At 33.1% G+C, this 19910-nt stretch overlaps 1 protein-coding gene across 2 annotated transcripts; it reads right to left on the reverse strand.

Annotated features, from left to right (window-relative positions):
- Positions 1-3609: 3609 nt before the first annotated feature.
- Positions 3610-19120, reverse strand: GNRHR (gonadotropin releasing hormone receptor). Of its 2 annotated transcripts, none has more exons than XM_051965955.1 (3): positions 18599-19120; positions 6297-6516; positions 3610-3854 (listed from the first exon to the last, which is right to left on the reverse strand). In XM_051965955.1, the coding sequence occupies exons 1-3, from the start codon at positions 19118-19120 to the stop codon at positions 3610-3612; spliced, it is 987 nt and encodes a 328-aa protein (XP_051821915.1). The 2 variants fall into 2 exon arrangements, with proteins under 2 accessions (XP_051821915.1, XP_051821916.1); XM_051965956.1 differs by having other exon boundaries at positions 3645-3854; positions 6297-6388.
- Between the last annotated feature and the right edge of the window lie 790 nt (positions 19121-19910).

Genomic DNA, 19910 nt, shown 5'->3' on the forward strand with positions numbered 1-19910 from the left:
GATGCTATCTGACAAAAGTAAGTTTTGAGTGCATCATGTACCTACATGGAGATTCTGAATAGCTCTTTTAAAATATATTAAAAGTATCTAAAACATACTTGTTTTGAGTATTATGACATATGAATTGAAAAACAAATAAGATATACTTGTAAAACATATTTGAGACTCAGATTTTTTTTCTTTTTCAGAGGCAAAAATGTGATCATTGTCTTTTTAGGATTTAAGAAAGATAAGCTGTTCTTTCACAAGCTTATTTAAACAATCTGATTAGTTATGAGTCACCTGCATTCTTATATCACATAGTAAAGATCGAGAAAAATTGGTTTCATTCCACATATGGTTATGATGTGCTTTTTTAGTGCATTAAAGTTTATTCAATAAAGATTATATAGTACAATATAATGTAATGTAGGTTATTATAAGGATGATTAGGAATAACTAAAAGAAATTAAAAGAGAAAACATAGTATTAGGTAAATGTATTAAAATTATTGTTGAAAACTTTTGAGAAACTCAAATTTTTAATTCTGATCTGATTTAATCATAAGCTATTTAGATCAAGCTATTGTTTTGGTTATGGGGAGATATCAGAACAAGTATATTTGTTCAGACATTCAGAAGGAGTGGGTAGGAATGTTTTACTTCATTGGAGACAGAAATAAGCGGAGTAGGGGTTATTGTTTGTTTTTTGTTCCCAAAGAGGACCACGATATTAGGGAAGTCATGCTGTATCATACACATGAATAATGTTTAATTGAAGGAGGGCTATGCAAAGTCACCAGCCTCACTTTTTCCTGTGGAACCATCTGAATTCAATGGCAAGATAAAAATCAAGATGACTTGAGATGGCCCTGATTGCAGTGGGAGATATGGCCCTGTTAAGCGAAGATCTTTAACAGGTCACAGTTTGCCTGAGCAATGCCCATTCAGCAATTAAACTAGGAAAGAACTGAAGCAAAGAATGGCCTTTTACTTACTCAAAAAACCAGCAGAAATGAATTTGTTCAAAACTACATATGAAAGAATGAGTAGGAATATTTTGCTTTATTGGTATCAGAAATAGGCAGAATAGGGAACTGACACAGCAAAGGAAGAAAAGATATTGCTAAGGGGTAGAAGTTAGAAAAGGGAAATCAAGAAGCTTCATGTATAATCTATAAGACCTGATCACAGTAATTTCCTTTCCACAACTGTTAAGTCTGGCTAACTCCCTGGAGGCCTCAGGATCAGCCAGAGTCAGGATAAGTAAAAGTCCTTGATCTTTAGGGGGAGAAGCAGGCAAACTGTCAGTTTTGCGAAAGATCTCTTCTTGATTCTGGAGTCTATAATCTCCATCTTTCTCCTCCTCGTCCTGCCACTAAGTCACTCTGGCCTCTGTACCCTACCCTCTAATCCTTGCCTACGATTATCTTAACCCCAAACATTGAGCCAGCATCAAACAGTGAGAAGGGCCATTTTTCCAAACATATACTAATAGAGTCATTGGTGAATAGGTAATTAGCCCTTAAGTGCTTGGTTGTCTGATTCAAGTACACCTTTTTCATAGTTTCAGCCCTTTACACACAACACAACATACTTCGGAAATATTTTCTTTCTTATTAAACCAATATGCTTATGTTCTAGATAGCATCCAAATTGAATTTGAAGTTTTTTTTATTAGTCTAAAAATCATTAAAATAATTGTTTTTATTTTTAGTTTTTTGTAGTATAGTCTTATGCCTATTAAATATACCCACTCAGCTTCTTTCCATTTATTTTTTCAGCTGTGCATAATTTGTTCCTTTGTGTATATGATCTTTAATAAAAGAAGAGTTATCATAAATACACTGAAGTATAATAATTAAGGCAATACTCAGCAGACTATCAATTAAGAACTTAACTTCTTTACAAATCATAATGTCTCCTTTGACCTTTATAACCTACCCAGAGTATATTATTTCTGTCTCCTTGAAAATTTGTTTTGGAGTATCAAACCATCTTTTTGTCTTATAATTACTCTTTCTATTATAATGAGTTCTTTTAGATATTGGTGTGTAAATAATTGGCCATTGTGTTTCATAAATAGGTTTCTTTTTAATTTTATGAAGATGGTGAAGTTAAAACCACTAATCTTGGAAAGATATGGTTTAAGCAATGCATAAAATAAAAGCATCATATAAATGAGCTACTATTATTTGATCTTATTAATTATTATTGATAGCTCTAATGGATTATACAATCCAAGAAATGTTTATTTTTTACTTCTGATAAGTTCACAGCTCTTTAAGATGATTTTGTTATTCAATAACATATCATTGATGGAAATTAAGAGAACCTTTCATAGCTTTATTAAGCTGGGAAAGCATGGATATAAAGCAGTTTATTTTTTTGCCTAAAGATATATCTTGCACTCAAAGAGAAAAAATATAGATTTGTGATATTTATTGACATCATGTGGTATCTATTGATAAGTTTGATTTCACCAATAAAATTAGGGCATCTTAAAATTAGGATTAGGGTGTGAATGGATCCTTTTGATTCTATTACTGGCAAGATATTATCATCTTCCAGAAGGAGATAATACAGCCAAAAAATGATAATTCTTTGTCTCATTGTAATTAGAGAAACAAAATATTTCATGGAGGATCAAATGGGATAATATTTGTAAAATGCTCTTAAGGCACAGTGCCTGACACATGGTAGATTATATATATATGCTTATTTTTTTTCTCTTCCCTTCCTTCTTCTAACAGATCATTTCTACAGGTCTTCTAACAGGTATCCTAATTTTTTATTATAGCTTTTTATTGACAAAACACATGCATGGGTAATTTTTCAGTATTGACCCTTGCAAAAACTTCTGTTCCAACTTTTCCCCTCCTTCCCTCCACCCCCTTCCCTAGATGGCAGGGAGTCCCATACATGCTAAAATATGTTAAAGTATGTGTTAAATACAATAAATATATGCATATTTATACAGTTATCTTGCACAAGAAAAATCAGATTTAGAAAGAAGATAAAAATAACCTGAGAAGAAAAACAAAAATCGCACAGGTAATCTAACAGGATTTGCATTTCTGTGATATCCTATTGCCATTTATTTCTGCTGAAAATAGCTGGAAATAGTCATTCATTTTTCTTAAATGCAGCATTAAATATCAGAACTGAATCTTAGAAATTTGGCTATTTTTGTGGAACGACCATCCCATTTGGACTATGATGTTGCTGCTAAACTTTCAAAAAGATAAATCATTGGGAGAAGCTAAAAGAAACAAACCACACATAATTATTTGTTTATAACTCTCTAAAGTTTCATTTTACTTAAGCCTAAAATCAATTTTTGAACTGTTTCATAGACACATAACTAAGGTAGAAGACAAAACTTTAATGAGTTTTCCCTCTAGTATCTGTAAACCTATATTAGAAGAGAAAGAACATCAAACTAAAATATGTAGAACTGAGTATTTTTTCTAATTGGAATTTTGACAAAGCCTTCTAGAAAAAAAGGGAAAGATGGTTTGCAAAGGCCACTGTTAATATATGAACAGCTATATTCCTAAAATTTTTATTCTTATTTATCATGACTAATTGGTTCTCTTTTTTCTATATCTTCTTATGTAGATAAACAAAGTTAGAGAGAAAAATATCCATATATAAGTGGATCAAAGCATGGATTTAATAAACCAAAGAGAAAAAAGAAGTGACTTACTGGATCAGACACCCTGTTCAACATTTCTGAATCAAACCAATACCAGATTCCCAGAACATAATAAGGAGTCCAGCAGACGGTGAATAAAGTAGCAAAAGTTACAGTCATCTTTAGTGTCCTCAAACGTGCTCGTGGGATATTGTTCTTTGATCGATTCAGTTGCAGTTCTATTTTAAAAAGAGGGGGGAGGAGAAATGCATATTTCATTTTCGTTGATATTAAAAAAACTCAAAAAAGAAGTAAGATACAATCTAAAACAACACAGCTAATCCCCCCAAAAAACTCATCTTTCCCATTAGCTACCAGTCTATTTTAAATAATAACAATAACACTCCTTTTTTGGAAAGTATCTTTTTGTTTCAGTTTTCTTAATGTCATATAAAATGTAGAAAAGATTAAATTTCATAGCTCTTAAAATTTGTGATCCTGTCCAAATTTATTTTGTATTTGATTACACTGATTGGTCTCTTTACACTGAACACTTTCTATTTATCAGTAACATACCTTTTAAAGTCAGGATAACCTTAAATATTTAGTGTTTTTAAAAAGTCAGGCTAGTTAATTAAATTTAGGGCTTAATTTTTAAGGAATCAAACTATAGTTTTGAAATGCTCTTGAATTTCAGTTTTAAAGGACACATTTTCATTTTAGACATAATTTTATAATTTAAAAAATAACACTAGACTAAAAACTTCATAGCTTGAGTCTCTCAAGGAAAATCATTCCTGGACTCAAGAAAATACCTTTTTCACAATTTCTTATTCAATATTCTTAGTGAAAAGAAACCATAGGCAGAAAAGAATATATTTTTAATGACTCAGCATTTGATTCTTGTAAAACTAATTTCAAAATAGATCTATTAAGATGGGTCATTTTTTTTGTCAAGTATTAATCAGTTAACTAATTAATAATAAATTAATAATAAAAAGCACAATAACGCTTTCTGTCTGACTGGTCTAAGAAATAACATATGAAAAAAATACTTTCCCTCTCATTCTTTTCCTACTATTTGAGAGACAATTGGGGACTTCATCTTATTTCTAATTATCAGGATCTTTTAGGGATATTCTAACAGCCTTGAGTCCAGAAGTCATGGAAAAATCCCCACATGGCACTTTAAAGGAGAAGATATATTGTTTTTCACTTTATGGATGCTCCATATACACTTTTTGAAGAGATGAATGATAGCTGTGAGATAGCCTTTTTTTGTCTTGAGTTTACAATGTTATGAACTATAAACAAAACTATTTCTTTTTCCTGCAAGAAATAGAAAGATTTGTACAATATAAAGGACAAAAAGGGAAAAAGCATCTGTTTCAGCCCAGGGATCTAACTTGAGAACCAAAACACCAGATGAGGAAATTCAGGATCTATCTTGTTAATAGTTGTTTCATGTCCTGTATCCCTCTACTGACTTTTAACTTTCTCTGTAATGGTCCATCTTTTCATTTTCAATTCCTTTGTTCAACCAGGAAATAAACATTAGTTATTTCATTTCTTTATTTTTTAGCCTCTATGGTATAGAAACGATTCAAGGAAGAACTCTATTCTTATGAGGGAGTTATGATATGGTAAAAATGATTCTAGCATTGCAGACAAGTATAATGAAAAAGTAGGATAAAGTAGAGGGAAGAAGGCTTGATTAAAAACTGTTTTCACACTCACTGGCTGGAAAGATAAAAATTACATTTATATAGGGTGGGAGCAGAAAATATCTCATGACAGCAGCTTCAAATTACTGAAACAAAATACTTTCTAAAAATATTTTCTCTTAAGATTTGCACATGTTTAACCTATATGGGATTACTTGCTATTTATGGGAGGGAGAAGAAAAATTTGGAACACAAGATTTTACAAGGGTGAATGTTGAAAACTATCTTTGCATGTATTTTGAAAAATAAAAAAAACTATTATAAAAATGTTTTCTACTGAGAGTGAGTAGTCCAGCCCCTCTAGCTTATTTGTAATAAAATCTTCTGTTAAAGTATTACCAAAGATAATTATTATTTCATTGTTCAACAAAATGTCTTCTTGGTGTCATATAGTTATTCATAAATTAACAAATATTTTAACATTAGTTTTCAGAAGAATAATTATCATTGTGGTGTTTTTAGGGATAGCAAGCAAATTATATATTCAATAATATTTTCCTTTCATATAAAGGTCTACAAAACTTATATTGTTGAGTTATAGAATTTTGAATGTGAAGCAGAAGTTTTCCTTAAGTGATTTTATTATCTATAAGGCCATAGGCAATATTTTGATTATTTCCAGAAACATGTCTAATTTGTAAATTTTTACCAGAATGGAGACTTAACAGTCAAAGTAGAATACAAATCATCAGAAAGTAATTTTTAAGTAACTGAGTGCCTGGTGTTACATCTCAGTCTGAAAGAACAGCACTTTAAGCCAGGAAATGGGAGTTCTGAAGGAGTAAGTAATCATGGTTGGAAAGAAAAATCCTGGAAGAGCTGCCACACAGAGGTAAGGCAGGCTTTGTTCTTGTCTGTGATGGAGCTGGATGGGATTTAATTGGCCAATTCAACACTGATTGCACCTGTTCAACAACTGTGTGTTTAAGATATAGAAAAACTGTAAAGAGAACATACCCTGGGGATCCTGATGAAGAACCTGCGTCAAAGTGAAGATGATTTTCGTATTGCACACCAGCATGATGAGAAGAGGAATGATGAACAGGCAGCTAAAGGTCAAGAGGTTATAGAAAGCCTCCTGCCACCACTCTGGAAAACTGCAGTGTGTCACACATTGAGAAAAAAGTCCTGTCTGTCCGGAGTTATCCTTTACATAGATCATCCTGAAAATGTACAACTGTAGAAAAGAATTAAAAACAAAAGGTGGTCTGGCTTTCCCAGATTATATTTTCTTCCTGAAAGCTTTCTTTTAATGTCTTGTACCTCACCTTTAAAATGCACTTGCTAAAATTAACTCCACAGATGATTAGTTTTTATTTAAAACGATCACCTGTTGTCATTTTCAAAGAAGTTAAAGACTAATTGTGAATGAGAAGGAGCAGGTATTTATTGCGATTTGGAAGCAGAGACTGACTCAGATAATAATAATCAGGAAGGGTATTTAAAAATGAATTTTTTTTTTTTTTGCTCAGGCAAAATTCCTTGTGATTATGGAGAATAAGAGAAAAGATGCCTCAGGCTTGGTTGCAACTAGATCATATAGTATATATGCTTACACCAATGATTTGGTGCTATAAAGGAAATCCTGGGTCTGAAACCTCAAAGACCTGAGTATTGTTCTTGATATCGACAACTATTAACTTTATCACTATTTCAAAATGTGATCATTAGAAATTATAACACCTCTCTAGGGTTTACTTTTCTCATCTATAAAATGTAGACCACAATAGCAGCTATCTTATAGGATTCTTCCTTCAAATGAGATTATATCTATATCTATATCTTTATAAACTTTAATGTACTATCTAAATATCATTAAGGTATTATCTAAATACCCTTAATTAATTTTTGCAAAGGAAAACCCAATAAGTTGGAGAAATGTATGAACAAGTATAGCCAAGGTTATTTTCTAATTTGTCATTTTAAAAGATTTTGGAATGAATCAGCATAAGTTCGTTCAGTTTGCAAACAGTTTGAAAATATTAGGTGTATTAAATTTTATTTGTTCTCAATTTCTTCTGACCCCATTTACAGAGATGTCTGATCTTCCTACTCATATCCATAGCTGTTACTGTTGTTGTTTTTAATTCCAAATGCTCCATGTTATTAGACAGTAAGAATACGAGCATCCACGTGAAATCAAAATTCTCAGAGTACTCATTCTTATCATTTATTCTTTCCAACACCCAGATGCCTAGTAAATCCAAACAAAAAAAGGGAAGGAAAGTGGAATAAGTATTTACATAGACCCTACTATGTGCCAGGCATTGTGTTAAGTGTTTTAAAAAATACAAATATTGTCATTTGATCCTTACAACAACCTACAAAGTAGGTATTATTCATGTTTATATTTTACAATTGAGGAAACTGAGACAAACAGATTAAATGAATCAATCACCGAGGATCACACAGGTTATTGTGTGACACAGTCATTTATTTCCTGCGCTACCAGCTGCTTCTACTAAAATAAATTAACCTTTATTAAACAACTTATATGCCCGGCATTGTAATTAATGCTAGGAATACAAAAAGAGGCCAAAGAAAGACAAGGAGCTCACAATCTAATGGGGGACAACAATAAGCAAAGATATATATATATATATGCAGAATAAATAGAAAATAATCAATAGAAGGAAGGCACTGGAATTAAGAGTGGTTGAAAAAGGCTTTCTTTAGAAGGAGTAATTTTTATTTGAAACTTTGTTAGGAAGCCAGGGGGGGTTACTGTTTGGAGCAAAGGAAGGAAAATATTTTAAGCCTCGAAGATAGAGAAAATGCCCAGAGAAGAGAGAGGGGTTCATGGAACAGCCTCCTGGCCAGTTTCACTGGATCAAAGAGTATGTGTCAGAAAGTAAGGTATAAGAATATTGGAAAAATAAGAAGTGGGTAGGTTATATCTTTGAATGCCAAAGAATGCACTCTTTTTGTTCCATGGGGCAATAGGAAGCTACTGGAGTTTATTAAGTAGAAGGGATGACATGGTTGGACCAGTGCTTTAGGAAAATCACTTTGGTGGCTGAATGGAGGATAGATTAGCATGAGTTTAGACTTTGTAGGCAGAAGTGCAAAGGCTCACCAGAAATAGGAGGAGGAATATAAGAGGCAAGATATGTTAACTGATTTTATATAAGTACGTAGTGATTTTTTTTAAGCCTCTATATGTGTGGGAGTAGTAATTTAAAATTTTTTTGTGTGAATTTTGGATTTTTTTTCCCTCTTCTTTAAACATTTCTGTTTACATTACAATATATGTTAACATCTAATGGATAGAGAGCTGACCTCAAAGTTAAAGAGAGATCAAGTTTCAAGTCCCACTTCTGACCTACTGGCTGTGTGACCCTAGGCAAGCAAATTAACTTTTAAGTGATTTAGAGAACTTTTTAAAGCATTGGCTTTAGTAGAGGGAATTTCTTCACATGGAAATCCTTACATTAAGTGTGTAACAATTCCTGAACTTTTTTCTTTTTTCTTTATTTTGGTCAGTGCTTCTGTTTTGGTAAATATGGCAAGTAAATATATATTCGCATTTACCTTTCAACTCTTTTTAAGCTAACACCTAGTACCAATTTTTAAATGAATGCCAAAGTTTTGCATGTTTTAAGAATCAAAGACTTCTCAGCTGGAAGAGACCTTAGAGATCTGATCTTTTTATTTTATAGATGAGGAAGCAGGCCCTGAATTGGAAGAAGAATACAATTTTTTTTCCTGTCATTTAAGTTCTGATTTATGATGTTAAAATAAAAAACACAAGAGTTAAGAGGTATTTTTAACTAAAAACAAAACAAATCAATTACTAATATAACCCACTAGAGGGAGACCAGTGATCACAATATTAGTGTTAACATCAAGAATGAAAATGATACTTCATTTAGTTCACTTCCTTTCATCTTCCTTCCTTTCCTTCCTTATATTCTCCTTTCCTTCCTTTCTTTCTTTCCTCTTTTTCGTTCTTCCTCTTTCTTTCTCTTCCTTCCTTCCTTTTTTTTTTTTTTTGGTGTAGAGAAAGCTAACTGGATTTCCCTATAAATTGGAAGAGAAATTTTCATTTACATATATACATATATGTGCGTATATATATATATATATATATTCATTCATTCATTTATTTTTCTTCTCTTACAACATAGCTCAAAATTTTAGCTTCACTTTGACACCATTGGTGGTATAAATGGGTTATTACTTTGAAAAATAGAAAACATTTTTTTTTTGTCCATTTCCATTAGTTCTCAGATGTAAGTATGTTTACATACTCTAAAAGAGATTAACTTAATATCTTTGAACTGGAATTTTAAAAAATCATCTTGAACAACATTGAACTCTATTTTATAGCTACCAAAATCATAATGAAAATATACTAGAAGACAGTGACTTTGAAGAACAGTACCAATTTTGTAGCTCATTTATGAATTTTGATTACTTTTATTTAAGTTCTTAATTATTTATATACTAATATATTTTGAATCTAATACATTTTGTCTTTCAGGGAAACATTTACTTATTTGACAATTCAAGGTATCCCATGTTTTATTTTGTTAGGTGGCATTTTTAATTTTTTAAATTATTTTGAAATTTAGTCCTCTAGAATATTAACCATGAAGGCAAGGAGAAATAAGGAGATTATCTTACTATTACAGAATGGTAAGATAAAATAAGAGTTTTCTAAAGTTGGAGGTGACGTAGTAGAGTGCATATTTATAGACATAAGGGAAAGGGTCATTAATTCTCTGAGAGTTTGAAGGTAAGAAAGAGTGGGGATGATCATGTGGGCAATCTGCTAGAAAAGATGGGAGATGAATACTTGTAGAGAGGTTGACTTTGGCACAGAGAAAGACCACTTCTTCATCCAAGGCTGAAGTGAAGGAGGGAGTGGGGAAGATGTCTGAGTGAAACAAGGATGATAGGAGAAGAGGAAATGCTTATCATATGGTATCAATTTTTTATATATAAGAGGTCCTCAATGAGACCATATAGAAAGGGTGTGCTGTAGGTAGTTTGAAAGGAGGTAAGAAGGCTTTGATTTGCTATGTAACTATAGATATGTGGATGGACAGATAAATAAGCATTTTTCTTTATGATAAAACTTATCATATTACTGATAATAAGATTATTGGATTAATGGGTCTGATTTATTTTGTGATTCTTTTTGCCTCTTTCCAAAGATGTTACCAATTTTACCAACAAGGAGAGTGTAGTTGTTTCTCCATAATCCCACTGTCATTGAAATTTGTTATTTTTTAGTTATTTTTCTAATCTGATGGATGGGATGGGATCTCAAGGTTATTCTAATGTGCACTTCTCTTAATATTAGTGACATTGTACATTTTTTTAAATAACAATTTACGTTTCTTTTTTTTGGAGGGTGATGGTAAATGTTCTATTTATATTTGTTGACTAGTAGTGATTGCCCTTGAATATATGTGTTAGCATATTTTACATTTTAAATAAAATTTTATCTGATATGTTAATTACAAATATTTTCCTCAAGTGTTACTCCTCTAATCTAATTTACTATCACTGCTTTTGTGCAGAACTTTTTTCAGATTTTTATGTAATCAAGTCCTGTTTCTCTTGCTCTATTTGGATGGGAGGAATTGTGTAAAGCGGTGATAGTTATGGTCAGATACTGGAGGCCCATTTTCTATTGCTAGAGCTGTTACTTCCCATAGGGATGGGGATAGGAATTGGATTTCTGATTTTATTGGCATAAAAAACTACCTTACTCATGTAGTTTGGAATAATCTCTGAAATTTATAGTGTCTGCCAAGAACATGGAGAGTTTAAGAGACTTGCCCAGCGACATCTAGGGAGCATGTGTCAGAGATGAGACTTGAATGCAGGTCTTTTTGCCTCACTAGTCACTGTGCCAGATTACTCTCATTGCTATTCTATAGATTATTATTTTAGGGATCTTCATCCTTTGTGCTGTTTTAGAGATTCAGTCTTATTCCCCTTTCTTTTTATTCTCTGCCTTAATTTTTCTATGTGGAAGTAGTTATGTTTCCTACTCGTATTCCTCTTGCTATTTTTTCCAAGGGGGCAGGAAAACAAGAGAAAGAAAATGGTGGTGAGAAAAAGAATGAGGTGATCCAATAGTTAGCCTGGTGGCTTGCATAACTTGCATTGTCTTAAAGACAATGTTGCTGTGAAGTAGAGATGAAGAGAGAGTGCATTATAAAAATGGAGAATGGTGAAGGAGAACTGGATTAAGGGATAGACAGTCTAATTTCTCTAGAATATAAAGTTTTTGAAAAGTTGTATAAAATAAGGCTGAAATGGTAGGCTTCTCTTCACCATAATCTTGGAAGAGCATGTGTCATTAGCTTGACAAGTTCCATCTTGTTTCTGTTCAATTCAATAGTCATTTATTGAACACCTATGCTGTGCTAGCTATTTTACCTTCAAGGACATTTAATGGGGGGGGGGGGAGAAGGGCATGGAAGATAATGATATAAATGTATAAATATATATGTTGTAAATAACTTACATGAGGAAGGAGAGAGAGTACTTACAAATAGGAAGATCAGTGAGGAGGCATCTGAATTGAGCCTTGAAAGAAACTAAGGATTTTGAGAAGATGGTGTGAGGAAGGATAAAGGAGTCTGGGCAAAAGCACTGAGACAGGAGAAGAAAACTTTGAGTTTAGAAACTAACAGATATATCGGTTTATATCATGGGGCCAGAGATTTAGAACTGGAAGGAATTTTTGGTAGCTTATTAAAATTTTTTTTTCTTCTGTGTGTATGTGTGTGTATGTGTGGGGGAGGGATAAACCTTAAGTTTATAGGACTTATAGAGTCTGAAAGAGTAATTGGAGTTGTCTGGTCCAGTTCCCCCATTTAACAAATGAGAGAACTGAGATCCAGAGAATTTGGGTTATGCTTAAGATCACATAAGTAGTATATAGTTGAACTGTTATTTAACCCCTGGTCTTTTGACTTCAAATCTAATGTTCTTTTGTGAAAATTTCTATAGATTTTGTTAAGGGAAGTTAGGGAGTTAGTTTAGCTTGTGACTACTCTGGTATAGTAGCTTATTTTCTTTTTAAATTTCACTTATTTTTTTCATGTTTCTACTACCTTTATTCCCTGGGCCAACTCTATCAGAGTTGGTCCCTTTCTGTCATCCTTCCATGATTTAGAAATCTGTACTTTCATCTTTTTTACTTAGAAAAAAAGGAGCTGTATCTATGCATTTTCCCTCAACATATCATCTCTGAAAATTATACTTTTCAGAATCACAGTATGTCAGAGCTGTCAGGGCCTCAGAGAGGCTTTAGTGTAATCCATACCGACACAAGTTTCATCTATAAAATTCCCCCAAAGAGGTCATTCAGACTCCACTTGAGTCTAGTCTCAGTGTGGCCTTTTCTTCTGAACAGTTCTAATCATAAAGGAAAACTTTCCTTCTATATAGCCCCAATTTGCTTCTTTAAAACTTCCATCCATCATTCTTACTTCTTTTTTTGGGAGGGAGGAGGAGTAGAGCAAGTCAGATCCATCTTCCACATAATAACCTTTCATATACTTGAGAACAGATATCATGTAACATCACCAACCCCATCCTTTGCTTCTTCAAAATAGTTCTATTTAATTTAGCAATTTAACAAATTTTTATTTGTTGTCAATGTAAGGTGCTGTGAAATATGCTGGGGGAGTACAAAGACAAAAAGGAAATGATCTCTAGAGGCCCTCAAGGAGATCATATTCTATTGGGTAGGAAATGTGTGTTGGAATCTGTTTCAACATATGTGAAAATAAATACAATACAGAGGAAATTGAAAAGGTGGAAGACCCTAATGAAGATGGAGAAGGGGATAGGAGAAGGTGTGTGCTTAGGGAAGGCTTAAAAGTGGAAGTGGTACCAGAGCTGAGTCTTAAAGATAATGTTGCTGTGAAGTAGAGATGAGGAGAGAGTGCATTATAAAAATGGAGAATGGTGAAGGAGAATTGGATTAAGAGATAGATGGAGAGTCTAATTTCTCTATAATATAAACTTTTTGAAAAGTTGTATAAAATAAGGCTGAAATGGTAGGTGGGAATGAAAACCTATTATAGAGGGCCTAAAACGCCAGCTTAAGGAGTTTGTATTTGTGCGTGCTGAGGTGCCACCAAATTAAAAAAAAAATGATGCCTTTAAAAGTATCATTGCTATCCAATAATACCTATCGCATGAAAATTACTCTCCTTTGTCACAAAGCAAAACAGTCAAGCAAAACTGATTGCCAGCCATTGCATTTAGAGCAGGGTCATTCCATACTGATAGTCTCCCACCTCCCTTAAGAAAGGAGGAGAGTGTGTTTCATCACCTGGTCCGAATTCAACATCCTTTTAGTTTTATTTTCATTTGCATGGTAATTGTGTATTGTGTATATCGTTCTCATGATGCTCTGTTCACCTTCCCATGTTTCTACAAATTTCTTATTTAACAGTTCTTATGGTAAAGTAATATTCCATTGAATTCATATACCCCACTGGAGGATTAGTTTTTGTTTATTAGTTTTGTTTTATTTTTTTGAGGAAGTTGATATGTCAGAGTGTTGTAAAGAATATACAGTAGAGTTGAAGAGACAGACCAAGAGCAGGGAGACTGTTTAGGAAGTTTTTACAGGTTAGATATGATGACCTGAATTAGAAGAATATCTAGATAAGTAGAGAGGAACCAGATATAAGAGATGTTCTTTCAATTAATTCTTGTGTAATATTTTTAGTGTTCTTCTAACTGCTACCCTGATGTACTAAATTATAACCATGTAAACTCCATGAAAACATATTTTCACATATTTTTAGCTTAAATACTAATAGATGACTCACAAATTTTGCCTGTAGGCCCACATTACTCTGGATATTTAAAGCTGTCACTAGATAATACTTCACATCAACATAGATAAAGTAATGTCATTTTTTCCAAATAAAATTGTTTTTCTTATATCTCTTGTGGTTTTAAAATGCCTAAGTTTAAAGGATCTAATTTTGAATTAGATATGGACACACCTAGTTCAGAAAGTACTTCATTCTTCATCAGCCTAGTGACAGATTGTTTTAGATCAGATCCACACATAATTACATTCTCAAGAATTCAGTTGTTATCTTCATTTGTCCTAGTAAATATAGCTTTTCAGAGTGAATGAAACAGAGGCTACTTAGACAGGAAGTAAACTGTACTGGACTGGCCAAACTTCCTTGTCATTGATTATGAAGATCTTAGGAATTTTGAGATATATAACACTTATATTGATTTGATTTTTGGTCTCAGCTATTTATTCTCATACTCAATTCTGTTTGCCTTGGTTTCCTAAACCTACCAGCTACTGAGACTTCTGAATCCATCAGACCATTCAAAGTCACCACCAATATAAAGATGGGTTTTGGGAGTTATGGGTGGAAGAATCCAGACAAAATGGAAGGCAGGTGTCAGTTTTGTATTCCTGCGATTGTAATTTAGTAAAAGGGCAGCTAGATGGTGCAATGCCCAAGGTTCTGGATTTGGAGTCAGGAAGATAAGTCGTGTATTAAAATCTGGCATCAGATACTTACTAGCTGTGTGACCCTCACCAAGACACCTAGCCTTTGCCTCAATTTCCTCATCTGTAAAGTAAATTGGAAAAAAATGGCAAATCACCCCAGTATCTTTGCCAAGAAAACCCCAAATGGTGTCACAAAATGTCAAACACAACTGAAAATGGCTGAACAACAAGAAGTTTGGTGAAACCAAGACAAAAACAAAATGTAAACTCTTAATTCTTCGTCTGGTATGGCTAAAAATAAATAGTACACAAGGAATAGATAAAAAACCCAACATTAAAAGGGAAAAGTTTTAGTAGTTAAACCAGTTACAAATATATAAGAATGGATCATTCTCAGATAGTATAGTTATAGAATGTGGTGAGACATGAGGTATATTGGTAATATATCAAAGTTTATATATGATCTTTCTTAACTTCTGCCTCCTAAATTGAATCATTGAAAACTCTTCAGTAAAGGCAGATTTATCTTTTAATCAGAATATTTTTCTAATGCAATCAAGGATTATAATCCTTTAAAAATTCACATAGATTACCTAGGAAAGATTCTACGTGTTACTAAATTTTAAAAATCAGTTTATTTATTTCTTTTTTGCCATTCAGATTTATGAATATGTGTGTAATCTTTTCGACATGTAAAGATTTTGTGATTCATTTAAATTAATATTTGATATATATGCCCTTGGGAAAAAATCTTTAGAAAATAGAATGATGGTATTTTCTTTGTATTCAGTACCCAGCTCTGATCTTTTCCCTTCACACTGACCTTAGGCTAAAGCAATGATCATAAGATATGATAGTATATATTTTATAGTATATAGTTTACTATTAAAAAAAAAGAAAAATTAGAAGGGGGGTAATCATATAGACTGACAAACCCTCCAGATCTTTGTGTAGATATCTCAGTAGGTACACAGGTAATCACACAGGATCTCTTGAAAGAATCCCAAGATAGTGAGGATGTGGACAGATTGTTATCTATGCTGATGAATGGAGAATCTATCTTGATAAGAGCTTGGACACTGTATCATGTGTGATATTAAATTTTACCACATGTCTACAAAAGGATCATTTTTCCTATTTTCTCTATACAAACCTGATTGCCCTGATTACAGTTTCCTTCCTGTTAATCTATGTATTCATATATATATATATATATATATATATATATATATATATATATATGTATATACATATACAGAGAAAAAAGAGAAATTGGCCCTGTTGTGGATACAAGGCAAATCTTAGTAACACCTCATATAGCAATTGTATACTTTTATTCAGATTTGGAATTTCATTTGTACACTTAACTTGTACTTCCAACTGCCTACAGGATGTCTGTTCTTGAATGTTTAGCAGTCACAGCAAGATCAGTGTGTTTTCAAACAAACTCATCAATCTTTCTTTCTTAACCTTCAAATTAGCTTCTCAGTTCAACTTCCCCATTTCATGCAGAGATGTCATCATTTCCCCAGTTCTCTATTTTATTAACCTTGGAGTCATTTTTAATTTCCTTGTTTTTTACAAGTCAAGACATTTTACTGTTAAGACATCTTATTGTTCCTTTTTTCAGAATTTATATTTCTCTATAATTTCTATTCCAACTGTCATTAGTCAGACGCTTCATGATTTATAAAATTATTACATTTCCCTAAACAGTCTCTCTGATGTTCTCCCTCTCCATTTAATCCTGTATCTCAGTAGAATTTAAACTCATTGAGAAAAAGGATTGTTCTTTATCTTTGTCCTTGAATCCCTAAAGCAATGCTTTATATATTTATTGTTCAGTTATGTCTGACTCTTTTTGACCCCATTTGGGGTTTTCTTGGCAGAGATAGTGCAGTGATTTGCCATTTTTTTCCTCTAGCTCACTTTACAGATGAGGAAACTGAGGCAATCATATTTAAATGACTTGCTCAGGCTAATAAGGCTATGAGTCCAGATTTGAACTTAGAAAGATGATTCTTCTTGACTCCAGGCTCGGTGCTCTATCCATTGTGCCACCTAGCTGCTATTACTTTGTACATGGTGGGTATTTAAAAAATTCTTGCTTATTGATTATATTGCTGCTATCCTAATTTTTCTAAAGCATCACTCCATAAAATTAGAATAGCAGCAATATACTCAATTATCCTCTAATAACTCTATAGTGTGTGAGTTCTAGTTCCTCAATTGAATTGTAAACTTGAAGAACGGGATCTTTCCCTTAGTACTTAGCAGACTGTTGGGAATATGGGAACACAGACTTGGAGCAAGAAGGATACCATTAAGCTGGTGTCCAATAAATATTTCATTTTTTTTTTTTTTGCCTCAAGACCAAACAATTAACAAGTTACAAAAGCAAAGACTTAGAAATTTTCATGAACTGGTTTCAAATTAAAACTTTGAACTTTTCCATTGAATGAATGGAATTCATTCATATTCATGTATTTTATAAGACAATTTTACTTTTCCAAGGAAAAATAATTTTATTCTTTTTTATTTCATCATACTTACAATTGACCCCATGAAATATCTTATCCTTGCTCTCTTAGGGTGAAATTTAGAGACATAGTCATTAAATTTGACTAAGAGATTAAGTTCAAGAAATGATATGGAAACCTGGATTTCTACTTTACTGAGATATTTAAAGATCAAATTACCCCCCTCGTTTTTGTTTTTGCTGAGGCAATTGGGGTTAAGTGACTTGCTCAGGGTCATACAGCTAGGAAGTATAAAGTGTCTGAGACCAGATTTGAACTCGGGTCCTGCTGACTTCAGGGCTGGTACTCTATCCATTGTGTCATCTAGCTGCCCCTTGCATCCCTCTTTCTTAAGGAAAATTTTTTTTTCCATAGCCAAGGAAGTTCAAGATTTTCAGTGGGAGTGGGAGTATGTATAGAAAACATCCTGGTTAGCTCATTTGTGATCCATACCTTGAGTTCATTAGTGTACATAAGGGAGCAGACATAACTTGCCTGTGGTTAAGAATCTTTACTATTTGTGAGAATTTTTTTTCTACTTTCCAGAAGAAATCAGACTATTTGGCTTTGACTGCCTTCATTGAAAATCTTGTGTTAAAAATCAAATTCTTCAAGTTAATTAAATAGTTAGATACTCAGAACTTAACCTTAGTTCTCTGCAACAAGATCAGGCTATGCAAGTCATATATTATTGCTGTAGAACCTTTGCCTAGTGTCAATAAATCCCAAATTAAGAATGTGGTAAAAATGAAAAATTTCACAACTTGCCATTTTTATTTTTCCTTTTTAAGTTAACTCCTTTCCCTACCCCAACCCCAAAATATATAAGAATATACTTAAAGTACTCCATGTAATAAATTATATCATCTTCCTCTCTGTGAATCATAAATTTCCTATAGTATAGTATCCATTTTATCTATGTATCAACATATTTATCCAAGTAGCAATGTTTTGCTTCAAATACTATGTGTCATTTAACCTCACTTAGCCTTTCCTTATTCACGGATTGAGGATAACGATAGGACCAATCTCATAGAATTATTGTAAATATCAAGTGAAACATTAGAAGTAAAAGCAGTTTGTAAACTTTAAGGTGCTACCTGAATGATAACTATTATTATCAATTAATTGATTGGTCAATTGGTCTATTGATTAACACTTTAAGGGAATTTGAAGCTAACCCTAAAGATTGTAAAGGGCTTTCCTGAATGTTAGGTAAGAAATTTGTAATATATATTCTAATAAGTCCCATTACTCCAACAAGAAGAGATGTTTACCTGTGGCCCAGCAAAGACAATACTGAGAAACCAAGCTATGCCAATCATAGATTGTCCAAACTTTGTGTTGCTCTTCACAGTCAGGGGTCTGGTGATAGCCAAGAATCTGTCCAAGCTGATCACTACCATCATGAAGGCAGGGGCATACATGGAGAAAAGCTTTAGATAGCTGAGAGCTTTGCACAAGAACTCCCCAGCATACCACTGCACAGTCATATTCCATATTCCATCCAATGGCATAACTATCATGGTTTCCAGCAGGTTGGCTAGTGTCAAATGCTTAAGAAGTACCTTCATTCGTGGGAGCTTCTTCATTTCTTCTTTCTTCTGGGTCTGCCTCTGCAGCTTCATTAGAAAGGAGGCATTGAAAACTGTAGAGATCAGGAAAAGGAAGAAGGTGACCATTACCCGGATTTTGCCAGACAAAGTCAGGGTGGGGAGATCCCTGTGTGTCATTGGGAAGCTACTGTTAATGACTGAGCACTGAGTTTGCTCCTGTTCAGGGTAGGCTCTGTTTGCCATAGCTGTATATTCTCTTCTGCTTATGATTTGAGTTTTATTCTGCCTTACCTAAAGGGAAATGCCCTTGGAATAGATCTGTGTCAAATTATGTTCCCTAGAGACTTTGGACTTGATGTGAAAGATCAAGGTGAACTTGTTTAGTGAGCATATAATCTAAACAAGTGCCAAAGCAGATAATGCTGAACACTTTCTGAGGGTCACCTGTAACTGTAGTATTAGAACAGATGGCTTTGATAATCCCTTTTAAAGTCAGATTTACCTTTGTTTTTCTCTCTAGTAGGATAGGACATACTCAAGCTTTATTTTGACTTTAAAAGTTTACTGATTTCATCATATTAGTCTTTAAAATTGTTGAATATTAGTTGCATAAAGAATACATGAAGAATTAAATGGAAATGCTGAAAAAAAGTATATTTAAAACATGACAGTCCAATAGAGAAAAAGTTATACAAGGACACTCTCAAGGTCTCTCTTAAGAACTCTGGAATTGATTGTATGACATGGGAAACACTGGCACAGAATTGCCCAGCATGGCATACCCTGTCAGAGAAGGTTCTGTGCTCTATGAGCAAAGCAGAATTGAACTGGCCCAAATGTGAGATGCGCAAAATTGAGAAGCTACCCCAAATGTTCATAGGGATTAATTGTGTTTGACTTATGGCAGAGCATTCTGAGCTCATATTGATATGATCAGCCACAGTCAGACACACTGTGACTCGACTCTTACAAGTGATATTATTTTGCTTCTCTTCGAGTACGAAGGACAGCAACCAATCAATCAACCAATATA

This window comes from Antechinus flavipes, chromosome 6 (assembly GCF_016432865.1).
Source record: "Antechinus flavipes isolate AdamAnt ecotype Samford, QLD, Australia chromosome 6, AdamAnt_v2, whole genome shotgun sequence".
NCBI lineage: Eukaryota > Metazoa > Chordata > Mammalia > Dasyuromorphia > Dasyuridae > Antechinus > Antechinus flavipes.